Source organism: Meles meles, chromosome 1 (assembly GCF_922984935.1).
Source record: "Meles meles chromosome 1, mMelMel3.1 paternal haplotype, whole genome shotgun sequence".
Classification (NCBI taxonomy): domain Eukaryota; kingdom Metazoa; phylum Chordata; class Mammalia; order Carnivora; family Mustelidae; genus Meles; species Meles meles.
The window spans coordinates 105,506,392-105,532,416 of NC_060066.1; the positions used below are offsets into that span (position 1 = coordinate 105,506,392).

The 26,025-nt window shown below is 37.8% G+C and overlaps 1 protein-coding gene across 5 annotated transcripts in view; it reads right to left on the reverse strand.

Moving 5' to 3' along the window:
- SPIDR (scaffold protein involved in DNA repair) overlaps positions 1–26,025 on the reverse strand; it is a 600,140-nt gene that overhangs the window by 276,920 nt on the left and 297,195 nt on the right. For all 5 annotated transcript variants that reach the window (XM_046007112.1, XM_046007104.1, XM_046007094.1 and 2 more), the window contains one exon: positions 1,192–1,405. In XM_046007112.1, the coding sequence (XP_045863068.1) occupies positions 1,192–1,405 (214 nt within the window). The remainder of the gene's footprint in view (positions 1–1,191; positions 1,406–26,025) is intronic.

Sequence of the window (26,025 nt, forward strand, 5' to 3'; positions counted from 1 at the left end):
CAAGTTACCTTATGACATCCGCAGCCTATTAGGGTAAGAGTTTAAGTAAAGATTGAGAATTACTCACTATGGACACAGTGAAAAAAAGATCCCTGTGGGAGGGATGTTTAACTTTTTCTCTTTTTTTTTTTAATTTTATTTATTTATTTGACAAAGAGAGACACAGCGAAAGAGGGAACACAGCCGGGGGAGTGGGAAAGGGAGAAGCAGGCTTCCCGCTGATCAGGCAGCTGCATGCAGGGCTCAATCCCAGAACCTCAGGACCATGACCTGAGCTGAAGGTAGCTACTTCAAGACTGAGCCACCCAGGCACCCCTGGGATGTTTAACTTTATTTTTTATTTTATTTTATTTTATTTTATTTTATTTTATTTTATTTTATTTTATTTTTTGGGGGGGGATGTTTAACTTTAAAGACCTATAAGTCAACTTCAAACCTAAGAATATAACAGATGAATGAGACTTCTAAAAATCTGCCAGTAAAAATCTGCTCTTAAAACAAGGCTGCTCAAACGTTCCCTCAAAAATAGTAATATTTTCGGGGTGCCTGAGTGGCTCAGTGGGTTAAGCCACTGCCTTCGGCTCAGGTCATGATTCCAGGGTCCTGGGATCAAGCCCCGCATCGGGCTCTCTGCTTGGCGGGGAGCCTGCTTCTCTCTCTCTCTCTCTGCCTGCCTCTCTGCCTACTTGAGATCTCTCTTTGTCAAATAAATAAATAAAATCTTTAAAAAAAATAGTAATATTTTCTTCTTTTTGTAGTGAAAAATAATACCCTATAGGGAAGAAAGCAAACAAGTATATATGCTTTTCATCCTTCCTACAGTGATTAGTAAAGAAATATTAAATTACTGTACATTATCATATTGTCACAGAATGCCTCTTACTACAATTGTATTTCTAAGAAAGACAAAAACAAAAACAGCCAGATTTATCAGACACCACTTAGACAGAAATCTTGATATGGTTGTTTCTTCCTCACCCCTCTGCCCTCAAATTATCAAAAAATTTCCTGCCAAAAGTTCAAACAAGCATTCAAATACAGTTCAGCACTTCTGTTACATAAAATCTATGGTCAAATTTTGGCTTCTTATCCTGGCATTTCTCCATTATAAGGTGACAAAAGTGTTCATAAAAATATCTTTTAAGACAAACTCACAGTTAGTGACTGCTAGAATCAGTTCTTTGCACTCACCAGGGAGGATAGATATGGACGATGTCTTGGGGATGTCCCTTGAGGTGGCGAGCAGTCTCCCTTGTGAACAGAACCTTCAGGCCAGTCCTGGGGACCTCACCTTGAGAAGGGCTGTTGGCATGCAGCCCTGCTAAATGCTCACACATAGCAACTTGGATGGTGCATTCCTCATGTAGCTCTAAAATTTTCACAATTAATACACCAGATTTCCTACCTAGAAGGTGAAGGGGGGGGTGAAGCAAAATAAAGTATAATAGACAAATGGTTCAACTGTGAATAAAATGTCATGAAAAAAGAACCACATTAAGATCATTTTATTCACCTCAAGATGGTGAATATACAAATGGTTTGTATACTTTGCAATCTATAGACTCTAACATACTCACTGTGACCTTTTTTATTATTATTATTTTTTTATTTGTTTATTTTCAGCGTAACAGTGTTCATTGTTTTTGCACCACATACTGTGACATCTTTTTAATCAAAATAACATACATGTTGCATTTTAAGCAACATACAAAATAGTTTTCCATCATAAAGAAACAGTCTTGCATACATAGAAAACTCAGACCCATCATTTCACAGAGCATGTTTTTAACACCAAAATTTTAACTCTTTTGATAACCACAACAAAGGGAATAACATCATTTATTGGTCCTTCTTTCTTATATGCTCCCACTACCTCATTAACTGCTTTGATTCTCTACTTTGGAAATGATACAAATAGTTGCAAATGTTCTAATGATCACAAAGATTAAAGGTAAGGATTTCTGAGGAATGCTGAATGTTAGGGCTCAAGATTTATATAGATGGAATTTAATCTGAATTTAAGTACTGGCTCTCTGATTAATTAAGTTTGGTCAAGATAGAAAGCATTTCAACACGTTTTTCTCATGTGTAAAATGGGGATCATGCCACCTGCCTCAAAGAACATTTTTAAGAATTAAATGAGAGAACTAAAGTTGACAGTGTGTATAACCTAAAACCCATATGTGTCCCAGAAACTGTCTCAACACCAGGAGACTTAAATAAGGATGCATACCTCAGTACTGTTTCACCCTAAGAGCAGAAAACTGGAGCTAGCACAAATCAGTAGGAGGAAAGGTAAGCCATGCTGTGTGCATACAACAGAACACATGCAGAGCAATAGTGGACGAGGTCTGTATGTATCAGCATAGAGAGATCTCAAAAACAAAAGGGGATGAACAAGATATGTAGAGTAAGATACCTATAATGTTATTTTTTTAAGCACAGAAAACAATAAAGTATTGTTGCAGATATATATGTAACATAAGTGTAGAAATATGACTAGCAGGATACATAGAAAAACATACCTAAGGAGAAAGAGAGGAGCATGACTCAGGATTTCACACTTACTTGTCATATTGTTTCTATTATAAAAATATGTGGATCAAACAAAGACAAAAGATTAAAATGTTATTAATTCCAGGTGGTAAGTATACTTATGTTTTTCTATTACTTTTTTAATTTAAAAAAAATAAATGAAATAAAATAACAAAAGCTATGTGTCTAGCATAGTATCCTGCTAATAATAATAGACACTGATTAGGAGTTTTCTTTACCCCTTTAGCCAACTTGTTGATAGTGAATAATAAAAATTAATATTTAAATAGCACCAACGTTTTCATTATATAATTTAATTTCATTTCCATTTCTTTCTCCCCTTCTTCATTTTCCCCTCACTCTTAACTTTCCATTCCTTCCTTTCTCTAAGTGCCAATAGCATGTGTAAACATATTAAGCAAGGCCACAATGAGCACTATCTTGAGCTACTGTTTCCTAAGGTATGTACCTATCTTGCTACTATTTCTTAAGGTAAGGAAGGAAACAGAATGGGGGAAGGATATGAACAAGCACAATGTCAGGCTGGCAGTCACTACGAGGGAGGGAAGTAGAGGAATGAAAACAAGTATTATAGAAAGGCACTAACTAGGAAGTAATCAATGAGTCTCCTCTGCCACAATAGTTGTTACTTTAATAAAAAGTGGCTCACCTCAGTTGATGAATAGGAAAAGGAGTCAGGATAACATAAAGGTCACTCTGGTACATACACCATTTTTCTCATGTAGGGCAGCCAGAGCAATGGGTGGAGAATTAGGATCTTTAGCAGCAAAGGGAAATGCCCTAGGTTTCAGGGCTATGTTAACTATAGGAGCATTTGTGGACATATTTTATGAATTTTTAAAACTTGAACCTATAGTCAGGGCCTATCGCTAATACTATGCAGTAGGCATGGAACTTCTCCCATCAACCAGTGATAGCAGCTGCTGTTCAGAGTTCCAGGGCCCATGAAATCAGGTGGTATGGCAAAGCACACTCTCTTGTGGCTGAGTGTCTGCCTTGGCAGCCTCTACCCATACTCAGTAGTCTGCCTGAGCTGCAACAAGTTCTCTCCTTGGGTACTAATTATTGTCTTGTGCAGCTCTGACTAAAAGTGAAATAGGTTTTCAGTGGTCTGTCCAACCCTACAGTTTCCATAGAACTTTGACAGATTGTATAAAGGCAAGACATTGCAGAAACACGTAGTTATTATAGCAGAAATACCCATATATCTAAGATGAATCATATTGCTACTAACTACACTCTCTTTGAAGATTTTTATGATAAATCCTGGCAATATTCCTAAAACTATGGTTTCTGCTGAAGAGACATAGCACTAAATAACTTATAAAATAAACATGCTTCATGGTATTAACTATCACTACAGCCCAGGTGCTTCAGCACAGAGTAAACATATTTTTTTTTTAAGATTTTATTTATTTATTTGAGAGAGAGCGAGAGCGCACCAAAGACTTTAAATGATTAAGAAACAGGAATCAAAGGATTCATACAGAAAGTATGCCATAGGATCTAGTAATTTCTATTCATATATATGAATAGTAGATAGAACAGTTCTTAGTAAAAATGGAAATCCCAGCCTTATAAAATGAAGGAGGGCTAGAGTCCTAGAAATACATATGAATGAGAATATCCCTATCCTCAATTTCAAATGATTGGTTATAGTCTTTTTATTCTCAGTTAGGTCCTCCAAATGCCAAAAGAAACAAGATGGTATTCTGGTGGCTTCAATATTCTCACTAGAAGTTTCAGCTTTCCCCAAAAGTTCATTCCACCCCTTCAGAGAAGAGTCCATTCCTATTCTGGCTAGGACTAAATGTAGTCTGCCTAAAGCTGGGTGGCAGGGCATAGGAGATCAGATGACAAAAGTCAAGCAGAGAGAAGCCAAGGTCTTATACCATTGGGTAGACTTGGGTTATTTCCTATGAGTGTGTTGGGAAATCAATGAAGATGGCACATAATCTGCTTTGCTGAGAACAGACTGAGGGTAGAAAGGAAGAAATGGAGAGACCAGTTAGGAGGCTACTGTGGCAGAAAAAAAGAGAGAGAGAGAGAGACTACCGTGGCAACCTTGGAGAGATGATAGGAGCTTGCATCTGGGAAGTGAGGAGTGGTGGTAAGAGGTGCCTGGAAGCTATATATATTTTGAACTGGACTGCAAGTGGGAAATGAAAGAGTCAAGAATGACTCCAATGTTTTGGCCTAAGAAAGTAGAAGTATAATTAATGTTTACTGAGACAGGGAAGATTTCTAGATGACCAGCTTTCTTTTTTCTTTTTTCAAAGATTTTATTTATTTATTGGACAGACAGAGATCACAAGTAGGCAGAGAGTCAGGCATAGAGAGAGAAAGGGAAGCAGGCTCCCCGCTGAGCAGAGAGCCCAATGCGGGGCTCAATTCCAGGACTCTGGGATCATGTCCTGAGCTGAAGGCAGAGGCTTTAACCCACTGAGTCACCCAGGTACCCCCACATTTCCATTTCTTTTTTTTTTTAATTTTCAGCGTAACAGTATTCATTGTTTTTGCACCACACCTAGTGCTCCATGCAATACGTGCTCTCCCTATTATCCACCACCTGGTTCCCCAACCTCCCACCCCCTGCCCCTTCAAAACCCTCCAGTTGTTTTTCAGAGTCCATAGTCTCTCATGGTTCATCTCCCCTTCCACTTTCCCTCAACTCCCTTCTCCTCTCCATCTCCCCATGTCCTCCTTGTTCTTTGTTATGCTCCACAAGTAAGTGAAACCATATGATACTTGACTCTCTGCTTGACTTATTTCACTCAGCATAATCTCTTCCAGTCCCGTCCATGTTGCTACAAAAGTTGGGTATTCATCCTTTCTGATGGAGGCATAATACTCCATTGTGTATATGTACCACATCTTCCTTACCCATTCAGATGACCAGCTTTCTTTGTTTGTTTGTTTTTGTGCCGGGGGAGGGGTGGCCTTGAGAGGGAAGAATACTGGTAATGAAGCTATCAGTTTTGGATATATTAAGATTGAGATGCCTCTTAGTTAATACAATAGGCTGACCTTAACAGACCTTTTCATTCTAGTACGAGGCCATTTTAATCTATGGTACATAAGGTCCACTACAGTGTTCTTTTTAAGTAGAAATTTATAATAACCACCCTTTTGCTTGAACCCTTCAATGGCTATCTACTGGATAAAATCCAAACTAATTTCCAGTGTAAAGAAAGGTCTTTGTTTCTTGCTATTTCTAGCTCCTCTAATCTCAAATTCCTCAGCTCTACTCAGTACTTTTAATTCTTTCTATAGGAAGGTGAAAACTAGACCATACTTTTAAGAAAGAGTTTCATCACCATCTCCCTGGAACTCCCTGAACACAACTTTCTTTTTCCATCCTGCTGAGCTTATTACTCTTGTTTATGTCATCACTGCACCTCTTACTTACCAATATTTTTGCACATAAAATGAATAGTGCTGTCTACTAAACCATGAACTCAGTGCTGTATCTGGATCAGTACCAATAAATATGTATAAAATAATGAACCCTAATACAAATTGATGTAAAGAACTTGGGGACTATTTTACTAGCCTGAATTTCACTGCTAACCAAGATGATTCTAACTTACTTCCCCTTCCCTAGGCTGAACATGATACGTACCCAGAGAATGCAAATTAACTGATTCAAGTGATACTCCAAGAAGAAAAAGAAACAACACATTTCAAAATAAAATCCAAATGATGTTTTACCTATTCACTGTTTGTATCTTACCTGTTTTTTTCATTAACATGCACTGAAATCTGAATTGTATTTGTACATAATCATATTATCTTTTCTTTTGAGAAGTTACAATTATGCTTAATTTTTACCAAGGATTCCCAAACACCTAGCAATATTATGCTCCTGTGAGTATTCAATGTGGGAGACTCTTATTAATTGCAATATTGATTATTGTTTGTTAAATCAAAACTAGTTTCTCAGTAAATTTTGTAAGCTGCCATTGGATTCATTTCGTAATTTCATGATAAAATTTAGAAAGCTCCAAGCAAGACATCTAGATTATAATACCTAAAAACTATATTCTGAAGAAATTCCCATCTTTATCCTGTAAACAGCACAATTACCTTTGCTTAAAATTTATGTTCTCACATAAAATTTTAAGTCATCTGGCAACGATGAACAGACACATTTGTTAACCACAAGTGCTTACAGAGCTATAAAGAATTGTGCTTTCACTTCTTGATTCCACATTTTATTTGCCTTTTCACCCAGTTTAAAATATTCTTCACCAAAGCCACAGTAATCCTAAGCATGAATCAGAAATCTGAAACCCAACTCTTAAAACAAAAAAACAAAAAACAAAAAACTAGACAATACTGACCAGGCGACTAGAATATTCATCACAGTCTGTAGCAATGAGAACTATCAGAATTTAACAAAACATATCAGCCACCTGGGATCACAGTGTCACAGTGTTACCACCAGGAATGTCACTGACTTGTCCTGCAAAGGCAGCCTGTACTGTTTTGGGAAAGGATAGAGAAGCAATAGAAGGTCCAATTTTTAAAAAAATCCAAGTAAGAAAAAAAGTATGCAAAGGTTCCAGGAAGACAGTAGATGCCCAAGTGAAGTTTATATAAAACTGGACAAGAAGGGATACTCTGGTTTGAATGTTTGTGTCCCCACAAATTCATATGTTGAAATCCTAATTCTTAGAATGGCTGTATTTGGAGACAGGACTACCAAGAAAGTAATTTTTTTTTATTATGTTATGTTAGTCACCATACAGTACATCATTAGTTTTTGGTGTAGTGTTCCATGATTCATTGTTTGCATATAACACCCAGTGTTCCATGCAATACATGCCCTCCTTAATACCTATCACCCAGCTAACCCATGCCCCTACCCTCTCCCTTCTAAAACCTTCAGTTTGTTTCTTGAAGTCCGCAGTCTTTCATGGTTCATCTCCCCCTCCGACCTCTCCTCCTTCATTTCCCCCTTCCTTCTCCTAACATTCTCCATGGTATTCCTTACGTTCCACAAATAAGTGAAACCATACGATAATTATCTTTCTCTGATTATTTCACTTAGCATAAACTCCTCCAGCTCCATCCATGTTGATTTAAAAGCTGGGTGTTCATCCTTTCTGATGGCTGAGTAATATTCCATTGTATATATGGACCATATCTTCTTTATCCATTTGTCTGTTGAAGGGCATCTTGCCTCTTTCCAGAGTTTGGCTATTGTGGACAATGCTGCTATGAACACGGGGTGCATATGGCCCTCCAAGAAAGTATTTAAAGTTGAATGAGGCCACAGAGTGGAGCTCAGATCCGATAGGATTAGTGTTCTTATTAAAAGAAGAGACAGCTCCATCTCTCACTACTGAGCATAGAGAAAAGACCACAAGAGCACATAGCCAGATACCTGCTGCCTACAAACAAGGAAAAGCAAAACTTTCACTAGAAACTGACCATGGTGGAACCCTGATCTGTTGTTTAAGCCACAAAGTCTATGGTATTTTGTTATGACAGCTCAAGCTAGGTACTGATGTAACAAATAACTAAAAATGTGGAAGTAGCTTTACAGCTGCATAATGGGTAGAGGCTGGAGGAGTTCTGAGGTACATTCTGGAAATATGTATGTTAAGGGTAATTCTGGTGAGGTATGAAACAGAAATGAGGAGGAGACTATTAGAAACTGGAGGAAAGTAGATTACTATGAACTGAATGTTTGTATACCATCAAAATTCTTATGTTGAGGCCCTAATCCCTAACTGTAGTGTTTAGAGATGACAATTTCAAAAATAATGAAGTCATGAGAATGGAGCTCGTATGAATGGGACTGGTCCCTTACAATGAGGGACGTAAGAGAGATTATATCTCTTTTTGCCATGTGAGGATACAGCAGGGTGGCCATCTACAAACCAGAAAGTTGTCTTTCACCAGGAACCAAATCTACTGGCACCTTGAACTTGGACTTTCCAGAATCCAGAACTGTGAGAATTAAATACCTGTTGTTTAAGTCATGCAGTCTATGGTATTTTGTTATAGCAGCCCAAACTGATTAAGACAACAATTTTTGTTATAAAGTGGTAAAGAACTCAGCTGAATTGTGTTCTGGTGTTTTGTTTTCAGATTTTAATTATTTAATTGTCAGAGAGAGTGAGAGAGCACAACAGGCGGGGCAGCAGGCAGAGGGAGAGAGAGAAGCAGGATCTCTGCTGAGCAAGGAGCCAATGCCAGGCTTGATACAAGGACCCCAGGATCATGACCTGAGATGAAGGCATACACTTGACAGACTGAGCCACCCAGGCACCCCATTCTAGTGTTTTGTAGAAGATAGAACTTGTGAGCCATGATAATGGATATTCAGCAGATATTTCTAACTAAAATGTAAAATGTATAGCCTGCATCCTCCTGACTTCTTAAGAGTAAAATTCGAGAGGAGAGAGATGAATTGAAGAAGGAATTGTTAAGCAAAAAAGGAAGTAGCACTTAAGACTTGGAAAATTCTCAGCCTGTCCATATTGCAATAAATGAGAAAGCATCCTAAAAGAGAACACCAAAGGTGTGGCTAGACTATTACTTGATAAAGAGATTGTGGATGCATGAGGAAAAACACTGTCATTTGAACTGAAGGAGACATAAAGGGAAGAATGACTCCAAAGGTGCTGAAGAGATCATCAGGGCTGCCACTCACCATAGGCCCAGGGGATAGGGCTGATTATTTATCCTGGTTTCCAAAGTATGGGTCTACCTTTCTGGTTTAGGTGGGCCAAAATGCCCTCTCCTTGCCTCAGCGGTGAGGTCTTTGTAGAAAGCCCTAAGGGTGCAAGGCCCCACAGAGCCATGGGGATAATCCTGACATCCCCGTAGACCTAGACGGCAGAGCACTGAACTAAAGGGAATTTTCCCTGAGCCATAAAATCTAATGGAATTTTCCTTGGTAGTTTTTGGACTTGAGACTTGTCACCCCTTTCTTCCTTCCCATCTTCCTTTAGGAATGGAAATGTCTGTCCTATACCTGTCCCAGCATCATATTTGGAAGCATATTAACTTGTCTGGTTTCATAGGCTCATAGCTGTTGAAGAATTATGCCACTGGATGAATTGTACCTAGAATCCCACCCACCTTGATTTGGATGATATTCAGATGAAACTTGGGACATTAGACTTTAGAGTTGATAATGGAATGAATTAAGACATTCGGGGCTGTTGGGATGAAATGAACGTATTTTGCATGTGAGAAGGGCATGCATTTTGGGAGGCCTCAGGCAAAATGCTTTGGATTGAATGTTTCTGTCTCCCTAAATTTGTATGTGAAGCCATAACCCTAACTTCCATATTTAAAGAAGGCAATATTTAAAGGTGGTGCTTCTGAGGAAAGAATTAAGGTTAAATGAGGTCATAATGAAGGGGTGCAGATGCATTATGATTAGTCTAAGAAGATGAACCAGCAGTCTGTCTTTCCTCTTGTGCACAAAAAGGTCATATGAACACACAGCTAGATGCAGCTGACTATATGCCAGGAAGAAAACTCTCACTGGGACTGCATCATGGTGGTTGACAACCTGATTTCAGAATTCCAGCCTCTAAAACTGTGAGAAATAAATGTCTGTCATTTAAGAACCCTGGTCTAGAGCATTTTGTTATGGCACCCAGAGCTGACTGAGACAGGGGCCATTACAGGTTAACCTTTCCAAGGAGTGAAGTATATAGGACCACTGAATGTGCATATTGCCCCTCCCACTCTGAATACTAAAAAAGGTTCTCTTTATTAAAAAAATCCTCATTTAAAACACCTTATTTTGTAACACTGTGGGTAATATTTTTGACCCATAAAATAGTTTTTTTTTAAAAATATTTTATTTATTTATTTGACAGAGAGAGGTCACAAGTAGGCAGAGAGGCAGGCAGAGAGAGAGGGAGAAACAGGCTCCCCACTGAGCAGAGAGCCCCATGCGGGGCTCGATCCCAGGACCCTGAGATCATGACCTGAGCCAAAGGCAGAGGCTTAAACCACTGAGCCACTCAGGCGCCCCCAGATCCATAAAATAGGTTTTAAGTGGTATCAAAAAATCACACTGAAAACTTTTAAAAGGTCTTAAGGCTAAAGAGAAGGTACAGAAATAGATATCTAAATATCTCTTCTTTAAATGTAACATCAACTGAAAAATAAATGTGCTGAGAAAAATTTCAGGAATCACTCAATAGCAAATTAGTAATTGTGGATGATCAGAAGACTCCTCCAGAGTTTAGAGGCTCATACCAACCATCCTCTAAACAGTACTGATGAAGGCCAGAACTGCGTGTGCATCTGTATAGAACAGCACACTCTCTGTATGTGGAAACACTATAAATCTGTGTAGCAAAAAAGAGCTGAAAATACACTTACTGATGCACTAACAGAATTCAGAGTGCCACTATTGCCATGTTATTTTTGATACTTATTCCGTATCAACCCTCAACCTTCTCCTCTTCTGTAACAATCATTTATAAAGGATATTCTAATGAACAACTTCTAAATCATTAGTTAAGCCACTTTATATTAGGTCAAAATGGGCAAAATCTACACCAGAGCACTGCATCTACTAATGAGTACAATGAATGCACAACTACTAAACAAAAGTAGGCATTTTAGTCTTGGGTGCTGTCTCTTTTCAACAATATTATAACAAACACTAACAGGGGAAAGGAGAGGAAATCAGAAGGGAAATTAGTTTAAGGATTAAAATGATATGATTTCAAGAAAGTGCCTCTCTCAAAAGGCATATAGTGAGAGATTACAGAGTTCTAATCATGGAAAAGGTCCAAGGGATGTAAAACATGTACAGGGACTCCTTCGTGAAAAATACTCAAGAGTTCCTTTACATGGAAACACCACACAAGACAAGGTAAAACAGAAAGATAGAATTTTAAAAGTAGAAAGAACTTAAGGCCTAACAAATTCAACTCTTTATCAGTAAAGAAAGTGAGGCAAAGATCACATGACCCACATAGGCTTTTAGCTCTGGCAGAGCTCGGACCAAAACCATCTCCCTTCTAGGACCATGTTCGCATTCAGATGTCATGTAATGTTTCTAAATTCACCACTGACATCTATTTATTTCACAAACACTTTCTGAGTTACCAGGCACTGAGTTACCAGGCACTGATTGGAATTGCTAGGTAAGCCCTATATATTTTTGCAGCACTCTGCTCAGTTATGATTTACTTATACTTTGTATAATTACAGTTTAATAAGTTACCGGAAGTAAAATTACAGACAAAGAGAGAAAAGCATATTAGGCCCAGTAGCCAAACATATCATGAAGAATATGGCTGACCCACAAAAAAAGTATTTAGTCTTGTGCACATGTGTTGGGTAGCACAGAAAGGGGGCAGTGGGAAATGAAAATACATTAGGTAGGCTGGGAAGGTGACCAAGAATGCCACACAAGACAGCCTAAAGGTGGTGAACACCTATTCCAAGGACAAGAAGTAGTCAAAAGAAGTATTTTAAAGCAGAAGTGTGAAATTATCAGATTTGCCTTTTAGGATGATGACTCTGCTAGGATGAAAATGAGGAAAGGTCAGTGGCAGGGAGACCAGATGGAAACTGACACAATCATCCAGGCATGAGGAAATCTGAGCCTTAACTAGTAGCAGATGGGATAAATGAAGAGATCTGACTTAAGAGACAATTCTGAGGCTGAATCACCAGAATCTATGGGTGAGATGGATTGAAAAAAATGTACAAGAGAGTCCAATTGAAAACTGCTCAATTAATAGACCAAGGAAGGCAAGTGCTGGGGCATACTAGATCTGTGGAACCTGCAGGATTCTTAGGTGCTGGGGGAGGGGGGTTGGGGCTGGGTCAAGAAAGGCAGCATGACACAGAATTACTAAATCCCTGGCAGTCCCTGGGGAGGCAGCATGGAGATCCTCGATTACCCATCAAGGGCACACAGGACAGGAAGAGGGCCAGGACAGAAGTTTGAGGAACATCTGCTGAAGCTGCACACAAACAGAGCCAGCAAAGAACCAAGAAGGAAAATTAACATGGAAAGAGGCAAACCAGGAGGGAGCACTGTCCTTAAACCAAGGGTAACCAGCTCTGTGAGTGCTGCAGAAAGATAGCAATTAATGGAAATGAAGCATCACACTGGGAGGAAAAGGGTGTGAAAGTGAGCCTCCTGGCCACTCTTTTAAGTCACTATTACACTACAAGAACACAGCTTCCAATTTTCTACAACTTTACAAGGCATTTTACTAAGGCAAAAAATATTGCTTCAAATCAGACAAATTAAATGAATAGCTCACCATAGCTCTCTTTCCTAACTTTAAAGATTTTTTTTTTAATTTTTAATTTTTTTTATTTTTTATTTATTTGACAGACAGAGATCACAAGTAGGCAGAGAGGCAGGCAGAGAGAGAGAGAAAGGGAAGCAGGCTCCCCGCTTAGCAGAGAGCCCGATGCGGGGCTCGATCCCAGGACCCTGAGACCATGACCTGAGCCGAAGGCAGAGGCTTAACCCACTGAGCCACCCAGGCGCCCCTCTTTCCTAACTTTAAAAACACAGTTACAGGAGACTTAGATAAAATCATATGTATTTACTAACAATTATTTTTCATCTAAATAAAGGGTTCTTAATTTGCCAATCAGCTTTCTTTGGTAGAAATAATCAGCATAATATTTTCTACCCCAAATTATTCTTCAATTATGAGAAAATATTACAGCAAAGAAATTAGGTAAGCCTTTTAGACACACACACATATACACATAGGATTCTTGACTCTTCTTCCTACTCAGACCACTGTTTCTGTGTAGAAAATGTTGGTCCTGACATTCCTTCTTCCTCTCTTGACCATTCAAGCGGTGATTCTGAAAAATGACCCCATTTTCAGGGGCTCCCCAGCCTCAGACGGGTCCCTTAAAAGCAATGAGAAGAGGCACGGGCCATACTTCTGGGTGCCTGTTCTCAAAAAGGCCAGTGGGACCCTACTTTGCATGTCCTGCAGCCAGTACTCCTGGGCTCGGCCAGAAGTACTATGGGGGCAGTGGGTGGTCTCAGGGCCAGTGTTCCTCCAGTGTCAACCTTTCTGTGCATCAGAAGCACAGAAACACCTGTGTAAGGTTTGTGCAGGTAACAAGGAGAGCAATAGGAGGAATGCCTAATGGGAACTTGTAGTGTCAGAGATAACAAAACCAAGCCTCTGAGCTTCTTCACAGCTGATCATGCTCAAGGACAACCAGCACCTTATACTCTGCATTTTGAAAACCTGTCTCACTGGAAAAACCAGACTCCTTATTGAGCTATTCACCTCCTGATACAATGGCACACATTTTTGTAGTTCCTAAGTAAAATCCAGGGTGCTACTTGCTACTTCACAATTTCCTCCCTTCTCATTTAACTATAAAAGTAATATATTTGGCTTTGATAAATTTCTTCTTTTATAAAAGATATCCAGTCCCAACACCTTTTGCTTTACTTTTATTTTTTTAGATTTTATTTATTTGAGAGAGAGAAAGAGAGTAGCACAAGTAGGGGCGGCAGCAGCAGAGGAAGAGGGAGAAGCAGGCTAGGGAGGGAGCCTGACACAGGGCTTGATCCCAGGACTCTGAGATCATGATCTGAGCCAAAGACAGACCTTTAACTAACTCAGCCACCCAGGCACTCCTCAAGACCTTTTCCAATGATAGCCTTTGTTAATGGTTTTCTATAATTTATTTTATAATATTGACTAAGACTTCCAAACTGTTATACAATGTGAAGAAAGCCTAAAAGCATTAGAGTTGCTTCAGAGCACTATCAACTTGGATTCACTTCTCTGCATGTCCTACCTTCCAGAAAGTGGTCAATTTTCTATTCAAAGAATTGCTGTTATTCTTTTCTTCAATCTCCTATTGAGTTTGTAGGTGTTCAGAATGCTTTGATTAACTATCTAGCTGAATTCCTGGGACCAGACAAAATTTAGGTCTCCTTTTCCTCTGCCATCTTGCTCCTCTGCACTTGAAGATGTTTTAATAATGTCTGTAAAACTTTACTTATTGAAGTGCTTTTTGAAAAATCAGACAAAAGAAACAAACAAAACCAGAAGGAATAAAATGTATTACTCATTATGAATTGTGGAGGGAATGATGACATGAATTAGTCTTTGAAGAATATTTTCTTTATACAATTTCAAGAGAAATTGAAAGAATCCATATACTATTGCTTGTGCAATATTAACTATAATAAAATAATCAGGATAGTGGCAGATACTGCGAGACCTCCCCTACCTCCACTGGGAGGAGTGGACAAGAATGTGCTGTGGGAATCTGCTGGGTTTGGAGACTTTAAATGGGGTCGTTAGCCAAAGACAGAAAAGCTCGATCACAGGCCAGGTGAGCATGGAGTGTGGTCAGAGACCAGGGACAGGAGTGACTGCTTTTCTCTGGGGATGCACTGAGGAGGGGGGGTTCCCAAGTTCTCGACTCCTCCAGGGCCAGTGATCAGGAGGCTGCCATTTTCATTCTTTTACTCCAAAGCTGTACAGAAGCTTTCGGGGAATAAGGTACCGAGAGCAAACCCACAGATCACTTAGCCTGGTCCCTGGCAAGAGCGGTGCAATTCTGCCTCGGGCAAAGATATTTGAGAGTCACTGTAACAGGCCCTTCTCTCAGAAAATCAGTAAGAACATCCAGCAAAGACCAAGTTTACCGATCAAAGAGAAGTGCAAAACACGAGCCCTAGGGGAATACAGCACACAGAATTCATGGCTTTTCCCCCATGATTCTTTAGTCTTTCAAAGTTAAAATTTTTTAAAATTTATTTTTTCTTTTTCTATTTTTAAAATTTTTTTTCTATTTTAACTATCTTATCAATACCTTTAAAAAAATTTTTTTTTACTTTTTCTTATAATTTTTTTATTTGACAGAGAGAGATCACAAGTATGCAGAGAGGCAGGCAAAGAGAGAGAGAGAGAGGAGGAAGCAGGCTCCCTGCTGAGCAGAGAGCCCGATGCGGGACTCGATCCCAAGACCCTGAGATCGTGACCTGAGCTGAAGGCAGAGGCTCAGTCCACTGAGCCACCCAGGCGCCCCTTAAAAATCTTTTTTAATTTTCATTTTTACAGTCATATTCTATCCCTTCATTGTATTTAACCTTATTTTTTGGACATATATATATGGGTTTTTTTTCTTTAAAATTCTGGGATAGTTTCTTCTAACAGATGAAATATACCCTAAATCTACTATGTGCCTTTGTTCTAGTCTTCCACCTGATCATATTTTCTTTTTTTTAAAACAACTTATCAATTTCTTTTTAAAAATCTTTTATAGTTTTTATCTTTACAGTCAGACTCCACCCCTTCATCATACTTAGCCTTATTTTTGTGTATATATAGGTTTTTCTTTCCTTAAAATTTTGGGAGGCAGTTTCTTCTAACGACAAAATACACCCAAAATCAAGTGTGTGGCTCTATTCTATTCATCAGCATGATCATTTTTATTTTTCCTTTCTTTCCCTGCCCCGGTTACAGGTCTCATCTGATTTGCTGAATGTTTATTATTCTACGGTCGTTGCTACTCTTTTACCATTTTGTTCTCTCATTCATCTATTCTTCTCTGGACAAATGACAAAGTAGAAAAACTCACCTCAAAAAAAAAGAACAAGAGGCAGTACTGACTGCCAGGGACCTAATCAATGTGGACATTAGCAAGAGGTCAGAAGTAGAGTTCAGAATGACGATTATAAAGATACTAGCTGGGCTTGAAAAAAGCATGGAAGATACCAGAAAATCCCTTTCTGGAGGAATAAGAGAACTAAAATCCAACCAAGTTGAAATAAAAAAAGCTATTAATGAGGTGTAATAAAAAATGGAGACTCTTACTGCTTGGATAAATGAGGCAGAAGAGAGAACTGTGATACAGAAGACCAAATAATACAGAAGCTGAAAAAAAGAGAGATAAAAAACTACTGGATCATGAGGGAAGAATTCAAGAGAAAAGTGATATCATAAGATGATACAATATTAGAATAATTGGGATCCCAGAAGAAGAAACAGACAGAGGGGCAACAGGTATACTGGAATAAATAATAGCAGAGAACTTCCCTAATTTGGGGAAGGAAGCAGGCATCAAAATCCAGAAGGCACAGAGAATGGCCCCTCAAAATCAATAAAAATAGGTTAACACACCATCATCTAATAGTAAAACTTACATGTCTCAGAGACAAAGAACATCCTGAAAAAACCTCAGGACAAGAGGTCTGTAACCTAACAAGGTAGAAATATTAGATTGGCAGGAGACCTATCCACAAAGACCTGGCAGGACAGAAAGGATGGGCATGATATATTCAGAGCTGTAAACGAGAAAAATATGCAGCCAAGAATACTATATTCAGCTAGGCTGTCATTGAAAATAGGAGAGATAAAAAGTTTCCAGGACAAACAAAAACTAAAAGAACTTGCAAACAGCAAAAGAGTCCTACAGGAAATATTGAAAGGGGTCCTCTAAGCAAAGAGAGGGCCTAAAAGTAACACAGACTAGAAAGGAACAGAGAGAAATATAGTAACAGCCACCTTACAGGCAATAAAATGGCACTCAATTCATATCTTCCAATAGTTACCCTGAATGTAAATGGGCTAAATGCCCCAAACAAAAACCAAAGGGTATCATATTGGATAAAAAAACAAGAACCATAGATATGGTGTCTGAAAGAGACTCATTTTAGACCCCAAGACACCTCCAGATTTAAAATGAGGGGGAAGAAAACAATATACCATGCTAATGGACATCAAAAGAAAGCTGGGGAGGCAATCCTTATATCAACATATCAGATTAAGCCAAAGACTATACCAAGAGATGAGGAAAGACACTATATCATATTTAAAGGGTATGTCCAACAAGAAGATCTACCAATTTTAAATATCTATGCCCCTAACATGGGAGCAGCCAATTATATGAGCCACAAATAACAAAATCAAAGAAACACATGGACAATAATACAATAATAGTAGGGGACTTTTAACATTCCCCTCACTGAAATGGATAGATCATCTACGCAAAAGATCAACAAGGAAATAAAGGCTTTAAATGACACACTGGACCACATGGGCATCACAGATATAGTCAGAACATTCCATCCAAAAGCAACAGAATACATATTCTTCTCTAGTGCACATGGAACATTCTCCATGTATATACAATATTCACAGCAGATTATACATAGCAGTATAATAGCAGATCACATCCTGGGTCACATATCAGGCCTCAATCGGTACCAAAAGATTGGGATCATTCCCTACATATTTTCAAACCACAATGCTTTGAAACTAGAATTCAACCACAAGAGGAAAGTTGGAAAGAACTCATACCCACAGAGGCTAAAGAGCATCCTACTGAAGAATTCTTAAAGAAGAATTTAAAAAATTCATGGAAACAAACGAAAATGAAAACAAAACTGTTTAATATCTTCGGGACACAGCAAAGATGGTTCTGAGCGGAAAGTAAATAGTAATACAGGCTTTCTCAAGAAACAAGAAAGCTGCCAAGTACATAAGCTAACCCTACAGCTGAAGGAGCTGGAGAAAGAACAGCAAAAAAAAAAAAAAAAAAAAAAAAAAAAAAAAAAAAAAAAAAGCCTAAACCCAGCAGGAGAAGAGAAATAATAAAGATCAGAGCAGAAATCAGTGAAATAGAAACCAAAAGAACAGGAGAACAAATCAACGAAATTAGGAGCTGGTTCTTTGAAAGAATTAATAAGATGGATAAACCCCTGGCCAGACTTATTGAAAAGGAAAGAGAAAGGACCCAAATTAATAAAACAATGAGTGAAAGAGGAGAGATCACAACCAACATCAAAGAAATACAAACAAGTATAAGAACACAGTATGAGCAACTATATGCCAGCAAATTTGACAATCTGGAAGAAATGGATGCATTCCTAGACAGAAATAAACTACCAAAACTGAACCAGAAAGAAATAGAAAACCTGAACAAACGCATAACCAGTAAGGCGACTGAAGCAATCATCAAAAGTCTTTGAACAAACAAGAGCCCAGGGCCAGATGGCTTCCCAGGGGAATTCAACCAAACATTAAAGAAGAATTAATACCTATTCTCCTGAAACTCTTCCAAAAACAAGAAATGGAAGGAAAATGGAAATATAATGTCTATGCTACCTAAAGCAATTTACACATTTACATGCCCTGCTCAATAGGAATCTGCTTCTCCCTCTCCCTCTGCCTCTCTCCCTGACTTCTTCTCTTTCTCTCCAATAAATAAATAAAACTTTTTTTAAAAAAATCAAAAATAGAAATACCATAAGATCTAGCAATTCTACTTTTGGGTATCGATTCAAAGAAAGTGAAAACACTAACTTGAAAAGGTATCTGCATGTCCATGTTCATAGCAGAATTATTTACAATAGCAAAGATATGGAAACTACCTAATTGTCCATCGGTAGATGAATGGATGAAGAAAATGTGGTATGTGTGTATGTATATATATATACATGCATACACACACACACACACACACATACACTGGAATGACTTTATATATATAGTAAAAATGGAATACTAATGGAATACTATTCAGTTATAAAAAGGAAATATCTTGCCATTTGTGACAACATGGATGACCCTGAGGGCATTATGCTAAGTGAAATAAGTCAAAGGAAGAAAAATATTGTATGACCTCACTAATATGTGGAATCCAAAAAAAATAAAAACAAAATACAAAAAATACCCAAATTTACAGAGAAAGAGATCAGATTTGGGGTTACCAGAGTTGGAGGGGAACAAGCACATGCATGAGGACACATGAGTGTGCATGCACACGTGTATGTGTGTGTGTGTGTGTGTGTGAGGGGAACTGGATGAAGACTATCAAAAGGTATAAACTTCTAGTAATAAGATATATAAGTGCTAGGGATGTAACCTATAGAAATGACTATAGCTAATGCTAAAACAGTAAATCCTAATAGTTTTCATCATAAGAAAAAAACGATTTTTTCCTTTATTTTTTATATCTATATAAGATGATAGATATCAACTGAACTTATTGTGGAATTGTTTTATGATATTTGTATTACAAATATTTATGCTGTATACCTTAAACTTATACATTGCTTTTCTCAATGAAACTGGGGAAAAAACAGAAACAGGAAAAAACTGGGCTCTTCTGAATCTCAAACAAAATATAATTTTTCTGGCAAAAATTAATAAAGAACAAAACCTCTAATGTTTCATAATTAGTTAGTCATCTTCCTTTGATAATCTGTCCTAGAACACAGAAAGAGGCTGTAAGTACCCACTATAAATGTGAAGCTCCCTTCCATGGCCTGTCTAGTATAGTGCCCACCCTCACCCCTTCACAAATCCTTTAATATGACAACCTGTACCTATATTCTTTCTCTGATTATCATCTAACCATGAAAATAGAAATTCTGTAAGTGCAGTGACCAGATCTTGCTTAATCATAGTACACAGTGTCTGGTATACTGTACTCCCTCAATAAACACTTGTTGAATTAATAAATAAACAATTACCTGTCTAGCTCCTATTCTGTGACCCTCTCCTGCAACCATCAATCTCTTAGAGATTCTAAGCACCAGTAAAGCAGGAGTATGGGAAAAGAAAATGTATTCATATAACTAAAACCAAAACAGAAATATAGGGTCAGGGGTGCCTGGGTGGCTTCTTTGTCAGTTAAGCAACTGCGTTGGGCTCAGGTTATGATCCCAGGGTCCTGGGATAGAGCCCTGAATCAGGCTCTCTATTGCACAGGGAGCCTATTTCTCCCTCTCCCTCTGCCTGATGCTCCCCTGTTTGTGCTTTCTCTCTCTGTCAAATAATAAAATCTAAAAAAAAAAAGAAACGAAGAAATACCGGCACAAAAATTTTTCCTCTGCATAAATGATGCACAAGACAATTTTCTAGAAAAAGACACTAAATATTACTTAGTTGTTTATCTTCTACAATACAACTTAAAGGAGAATCAATGTTTTCAATTAGCTAATTGAAGTGATCTTAAATATCCAAAAAAGCTCCCCCAAACAAAAAACCTACCCCACATTTTTGGTTAATAATAGGCAGTGAAAAACAGGATTTAAAAGGATAGTGGCCCTGTCTCCCATCCCCAAATCAGCTTTCTTCATTTAACAAACAATTTCTGATTCTATGGACTAACGATAGAACATTCTGGGTACTTTTATGACCTGGAAGGCATAGTGCAGCTTTGAAGGGTTCTAGAGATGACTGGTAACATAAAGAAGTGTGTAGGCATTGCCTCAATCAGTGCCTGGCAGGAAGGAGTATTCAGTGGGAGCCATCACTTCTATTTTCTGTATCAACCTGAACTCCAGTCTCACCTATTTGCATTACCTCTAAAAAACTTTCAAGTCTGGTATCCAGAAATCCAAGAAGAAATAACAAAGGGCAGATTTCCCCCCTAAATTCAGACACTGTTCTCTGGAGGAGAAAAGAACAACAAATAAAAACAAAAACCTCATCGGTGCCTGGGTGGCTCAGTTTGTTAAGCGACTGCCTTCCATTCAGGTCATGATCCTAGAGTCTCGAGATCAAGTCCCACACTGGGCTCCCTGCTCAACAGGAGTCCACTTCTCCCTCTGACCATCTCCTCTTTCATCCCCTCTCAAATAAATAAAAAACAAAAACCCCATTAAAAAAAACCCAAAAACCTTTGAAGGGGACATGTGTAATAAAATGTGACACTGGAAAAACAATAAGGCAGTAAACATAATTTTGTAAAAATCATGGTGGGAAAATTAAGGAAATAATTATTCTCAATGCAAAGAACTAGGAAATTAAAAAAATAAAAGAAATGAAAAAATAAGAACTCCTGAAATTTGAACATATTTACTTTAAGCAGATATAATAATAGTGAACAGTTATCTAATAGATTCTGACAATTGAATAACTGTGAATTTTAAGGAGACTCAGTACCTCGTCTAGGTGACTAACATGGGCATTCTACCAACTAACTGGGGAGAGGTCCAAAGGGGGCTGGCTAGTGGTATAAGTGGAAAGCAAGGTGTCCCTGGTGGCAGTATCAAGATCCTGCCAAGATCAGCAGGGGAGAAAGGGATTACAGAGGTTATAATATTTTGTGACCTACATTTCACAAAACTTCAGCTGACCATGATCCAGTGGCAAAAGGCAAGAAAATATAAAAATGATAATATAAAAACTATTAAATACTAATACCAATATGAATAACTAAGTTCATTCTTTGCTCTTGTAATACTAACCGAAGCTCAAGACAACTTATTTATTATGTTTGAAACACATACACATGCACAGAAAACCTACATCATTTTTACTTCTCAGGCATATCAAAGGGTGTTCCAAAGTGAGAACTCACACACACATGCTTAGTGACTACTCTCAACATATTTGATAGCCACAAAGTGAGGAAAAAGAAAATTCAGAGAGAATTCTGCTTTGGACACCAGTAAATGTTACTGCACTTCACTGATTTTACTTGTTTCTTCCCTCCCTCCCACCACCACAATCTTTCTCAAATTCAGAGTGAACTTTTCAGAACAAAAATCTCCTAGTGATCAGGAAATGACAGATGCTGGCGAGGATGTGGAGAAAGGGGAACCCTCCTACACTGTTGGTGGGAATGCAAGCTGCTGCAACCACTCTGGAAAACAGCATGGAGGTTCCTCAAAATGTTGAAAATAGAACTATCCTATGAGCCAGCAATTGCACTACTGGGTATTTATCCTAAAGGTACAAACATAGTGATCCGAAGGGGCACATGCACCTGAATGTTTATAGCAGCAATGTGTACAATAGCCAAACTATGGAAAGAACCTAGATGTCCATCAACAGATGAATGGATAAAGAGGTGGTATATATACACAATGGAATACTATGCAGCCATCAAAAGAAATGAAATCTTGCCATTTGCGACGACGTGGATGGAACTAGAGGGTATCATGCTTAGTGAAATAAGTCAATCGGAGAAAGACAACTATCATAGGATCTCCCTGATATGAGGAAGTGGAGATGCAACATGGGGGGTTAGGGGGAGAAGAGAAGAATAAATGAAACAAGATGGGATTGGGAGGGAGACTCTTAATCTCACAAAACAAACTGAGGGTTGCTGGGGGGGGGTTGGGAGAGGGGGAGTGGGGTTATGGACATTGGGGAGGGTATGTGCTATGGTGAGTGCTGTGAAGTGTGTAAACCTGGCAATTCACAGACCTGTACCCCTGGGAATAAATACATTATATGTTTATAAAAAAATAAGAAATAAATAAAAAATTTAAAAAAAAATCTCCTAGTGAAAAATAATTTATCTGAACAATGTTTTTTTGATTGTTTCACTTACCTTTTTTCCCCCCTACTCTCTTCCTAAATAATACAAGTTTTGTCCATCTAAGAATATCCTTAACTGTTTCTAGTTTTAAAAACTTAGATATCAAACATATTGTGAAAATATTTGTTACACTCTTACTAAACACAGGCTGAACAAGGCCTGTTCATGTCATGACATAGGTATATATTTCAGTGCCTGCCTGGATCTGCCAACAATCTACCTAGAAGGAGATCATCTATGATCACAGGCTACTGACAGCCTTATGCAAATCTGGCTCTGCTACCTACAGACCAGACACACAGGGCTGTGCCTGTCTACATTCTCTTCATCTTTATTTTTTTATTCTTATAGAATATATATATATATTATATGTATTATAATATATTATATTATAATATAAAATACATGATATATAATATAATACATAATATATAATACATATAATATATATATTCTATATATAGAGAATATATAATACATATAATATATAATATAAAATAATATATCATATATAATATATAATAAATATATATATTTATTCTATATATTTTTATTCTTATATTCTTGTTTATTTTTAAAGATTTTATTACTTGACAGGGAGAGATACAGTGAGAGAGGGAATACAAGCAGGGGGAGTGGGAGAGGGCAAAGCAGGCTTTTGGCAGAGCAGGGAACCTGAAGTGGGGCTTTGATTCCATGACCCTGGGATCATGACCTGAACTAAAGGCACCCTCTTAACAGCTGAGCCACCCAGCATCCCTCTTCATCTTTAAATAGTATTATAAGACCTAACTGGAAGATTATAATGAGGATTAAATGTGCTAGCAAACACGTGAAATACTTTGGATATCACATAATAAAAATGGGCCATCACAAAGCAGTGTTAGAAAACTGTTTTCTTTCAAAAAGAAGAAAAATAGAATGGTTCCGGAGGAGAAACTAGGAAATATTTTTCTTCTGCCTCTATAATCATCCATTCTTTCTTCCACAGCCACATTTCAAAATACATATTTCTAAGGCATCACTTTGGAAGGTGGGCCAGAGATGAGGATGGCAAAATAAACAGAGGGGAATAAAGAAGTACAAACATCCAGTTATAAAATAGTAAGTCATGGAGATGAAAAGTACAGCACAAGGAATATAGTTAGTAGTTAGCAATACAATGTAATAACACTATATGGTGACAGACTGCAACTACACTTATGGTGAGCACTGACTAATATATAGAACTGCCAAATCGTTATGCTGTACACCTGAAACTAATATAACATATGTTAATTACACTTCAATGAATGTTAAGAAAATGCTATCATGGCCTCCAGGCCCTGAGTAGTCAGGCCTCTGGCCTTATCTTCTCTGCCTGTCAACTCACACACCCATCTACACTAGCATTCATGTGTAGCATACACACTTCTCTCTGTTCTTTAAACAACCAACCTCAGTCTCTCCTTAATGATCACAAAAACAGCAAAAATCAAACCAGCCAAGGAAACAGGTGCACATTAAATAATTTACTGAAGTTTGAAGAACCCTGAGATATGTCTTTTAAACTAAAATGTACTCAAAGATACAAACACGGAAAACAAAACTGATTATTAAATGGTACAAGTGGGAGTTAAAAAGCAGCCCAGAAAAGTAAGCTATACGTGAGTGACGGAAAGAAAAAATAAAGTCGCCAAAGCAAAGGCGATAAAGAAATTTTTATGTTATGTTGTAAGTATTTACTTTAATATTTGATATTAACATGTAATGTTTTATAAAACTAGACATGCACTTACTAGAACACCTGGTAATTACTCCCCTGATCACTTATACCAGAAAAAAAAAAAACCTATGTTCATTCAAAAACTTGTACACTAATGTTCATAGCACCTTTACTTCTAATAGCACAAACCTGGAAATTATCAAAATGTCCTTCAGCATGTGCATAGTTAAACAAACTGGTACATCCATATCATGGACTACTATTCACCAATAAAAGGAAGTTAACTACTGATATATATACAAACTTGGATAAATCTTGAGGGAATTATGCTGAGTGAAAAAAGTTAATCCTGAAAAGTTATACACCATGTTACTCCATTTACATAATATTTTGAGGTGACAGACTACAAAAATGGTGAGATTAGTGGTGCGAGGTGTTAGAGAGGAGGGCAGGAAAGAGATGTCTGTGACTGTAAAAGGGTAACATGAGGGATTCTTGTTGTGATGGACTGTTGTGTATCCAGCCTGGTGGTGGGCACCTGAATCTAATAAAATAAAATTTTTAAAAAATTACACAAACAAAACACACACACAAACTCACATTTATAGGTAAAACTGGTAGAATTTGAATAAGGTCAGTGAATTCTATCTTGAATTCAGATCCTGGTTGTGCTATCATAGTATAGTTAGGAGAGATGCCATCACTGGGGGAAAGCAGGTGAAGGGCACAGAAAATCATTCTGTATTGTTTCTTACAACTGCATGAGTTACATGTCAATCTACAGGTATCTCAAAATAAAATGTATTCGAAAAAGGCAGAGAGATGTGTTGAAGACATTCACTCAAACATTTCAAATCAATAAGGAAGTTCACAACCCTTTTCACTATGGATTAATTAGATAATACTTTTCAAATGGGAACATAAGAAAGGCCTCAAGTAAATAATTACAATCTACACATTAATTTTGTAAACCTTTACTTCTCATGTCTGAAGGAAATATAGACCAAGTGAGATATGTGTTACTTAATATCTAACCAAAACCCAAGACGTGGTTCATAAAATTACCACTAATTCCTAGGTTTCGCAGTAAACTCATTAGAAGAAGGGAAAGCCAAACCCGATATATTTACCAGTTCAGTCAAAATTAACCCAAGATCATGAGGCGCCTGGATGGCTCAGTCATTCAGCATCTGCCTCTGGCTCAGGTCATGATCTCAGGTCATGATTGAGCCCTGCATAGGGTTCCTTGCTCAGCAGGAAGCCTGCTTCTCCTTCTCCCACTCCCCCTGCTTGTGTTCACTGTCTCACTGTTAGAGATCTCTCTGTCAAATAAATAAATAAAATCTTAAAAAACAATTAACCTAAGATGAACAATCCACTTCCGTGTGTAAGAAATAAAACAGAACTCTAATTTTGTACCTTATAAACCCAAACGTACATCCAAACCCTGCAGAAGAGGAAAAGCTGATTTTAGTTGCTTCTGA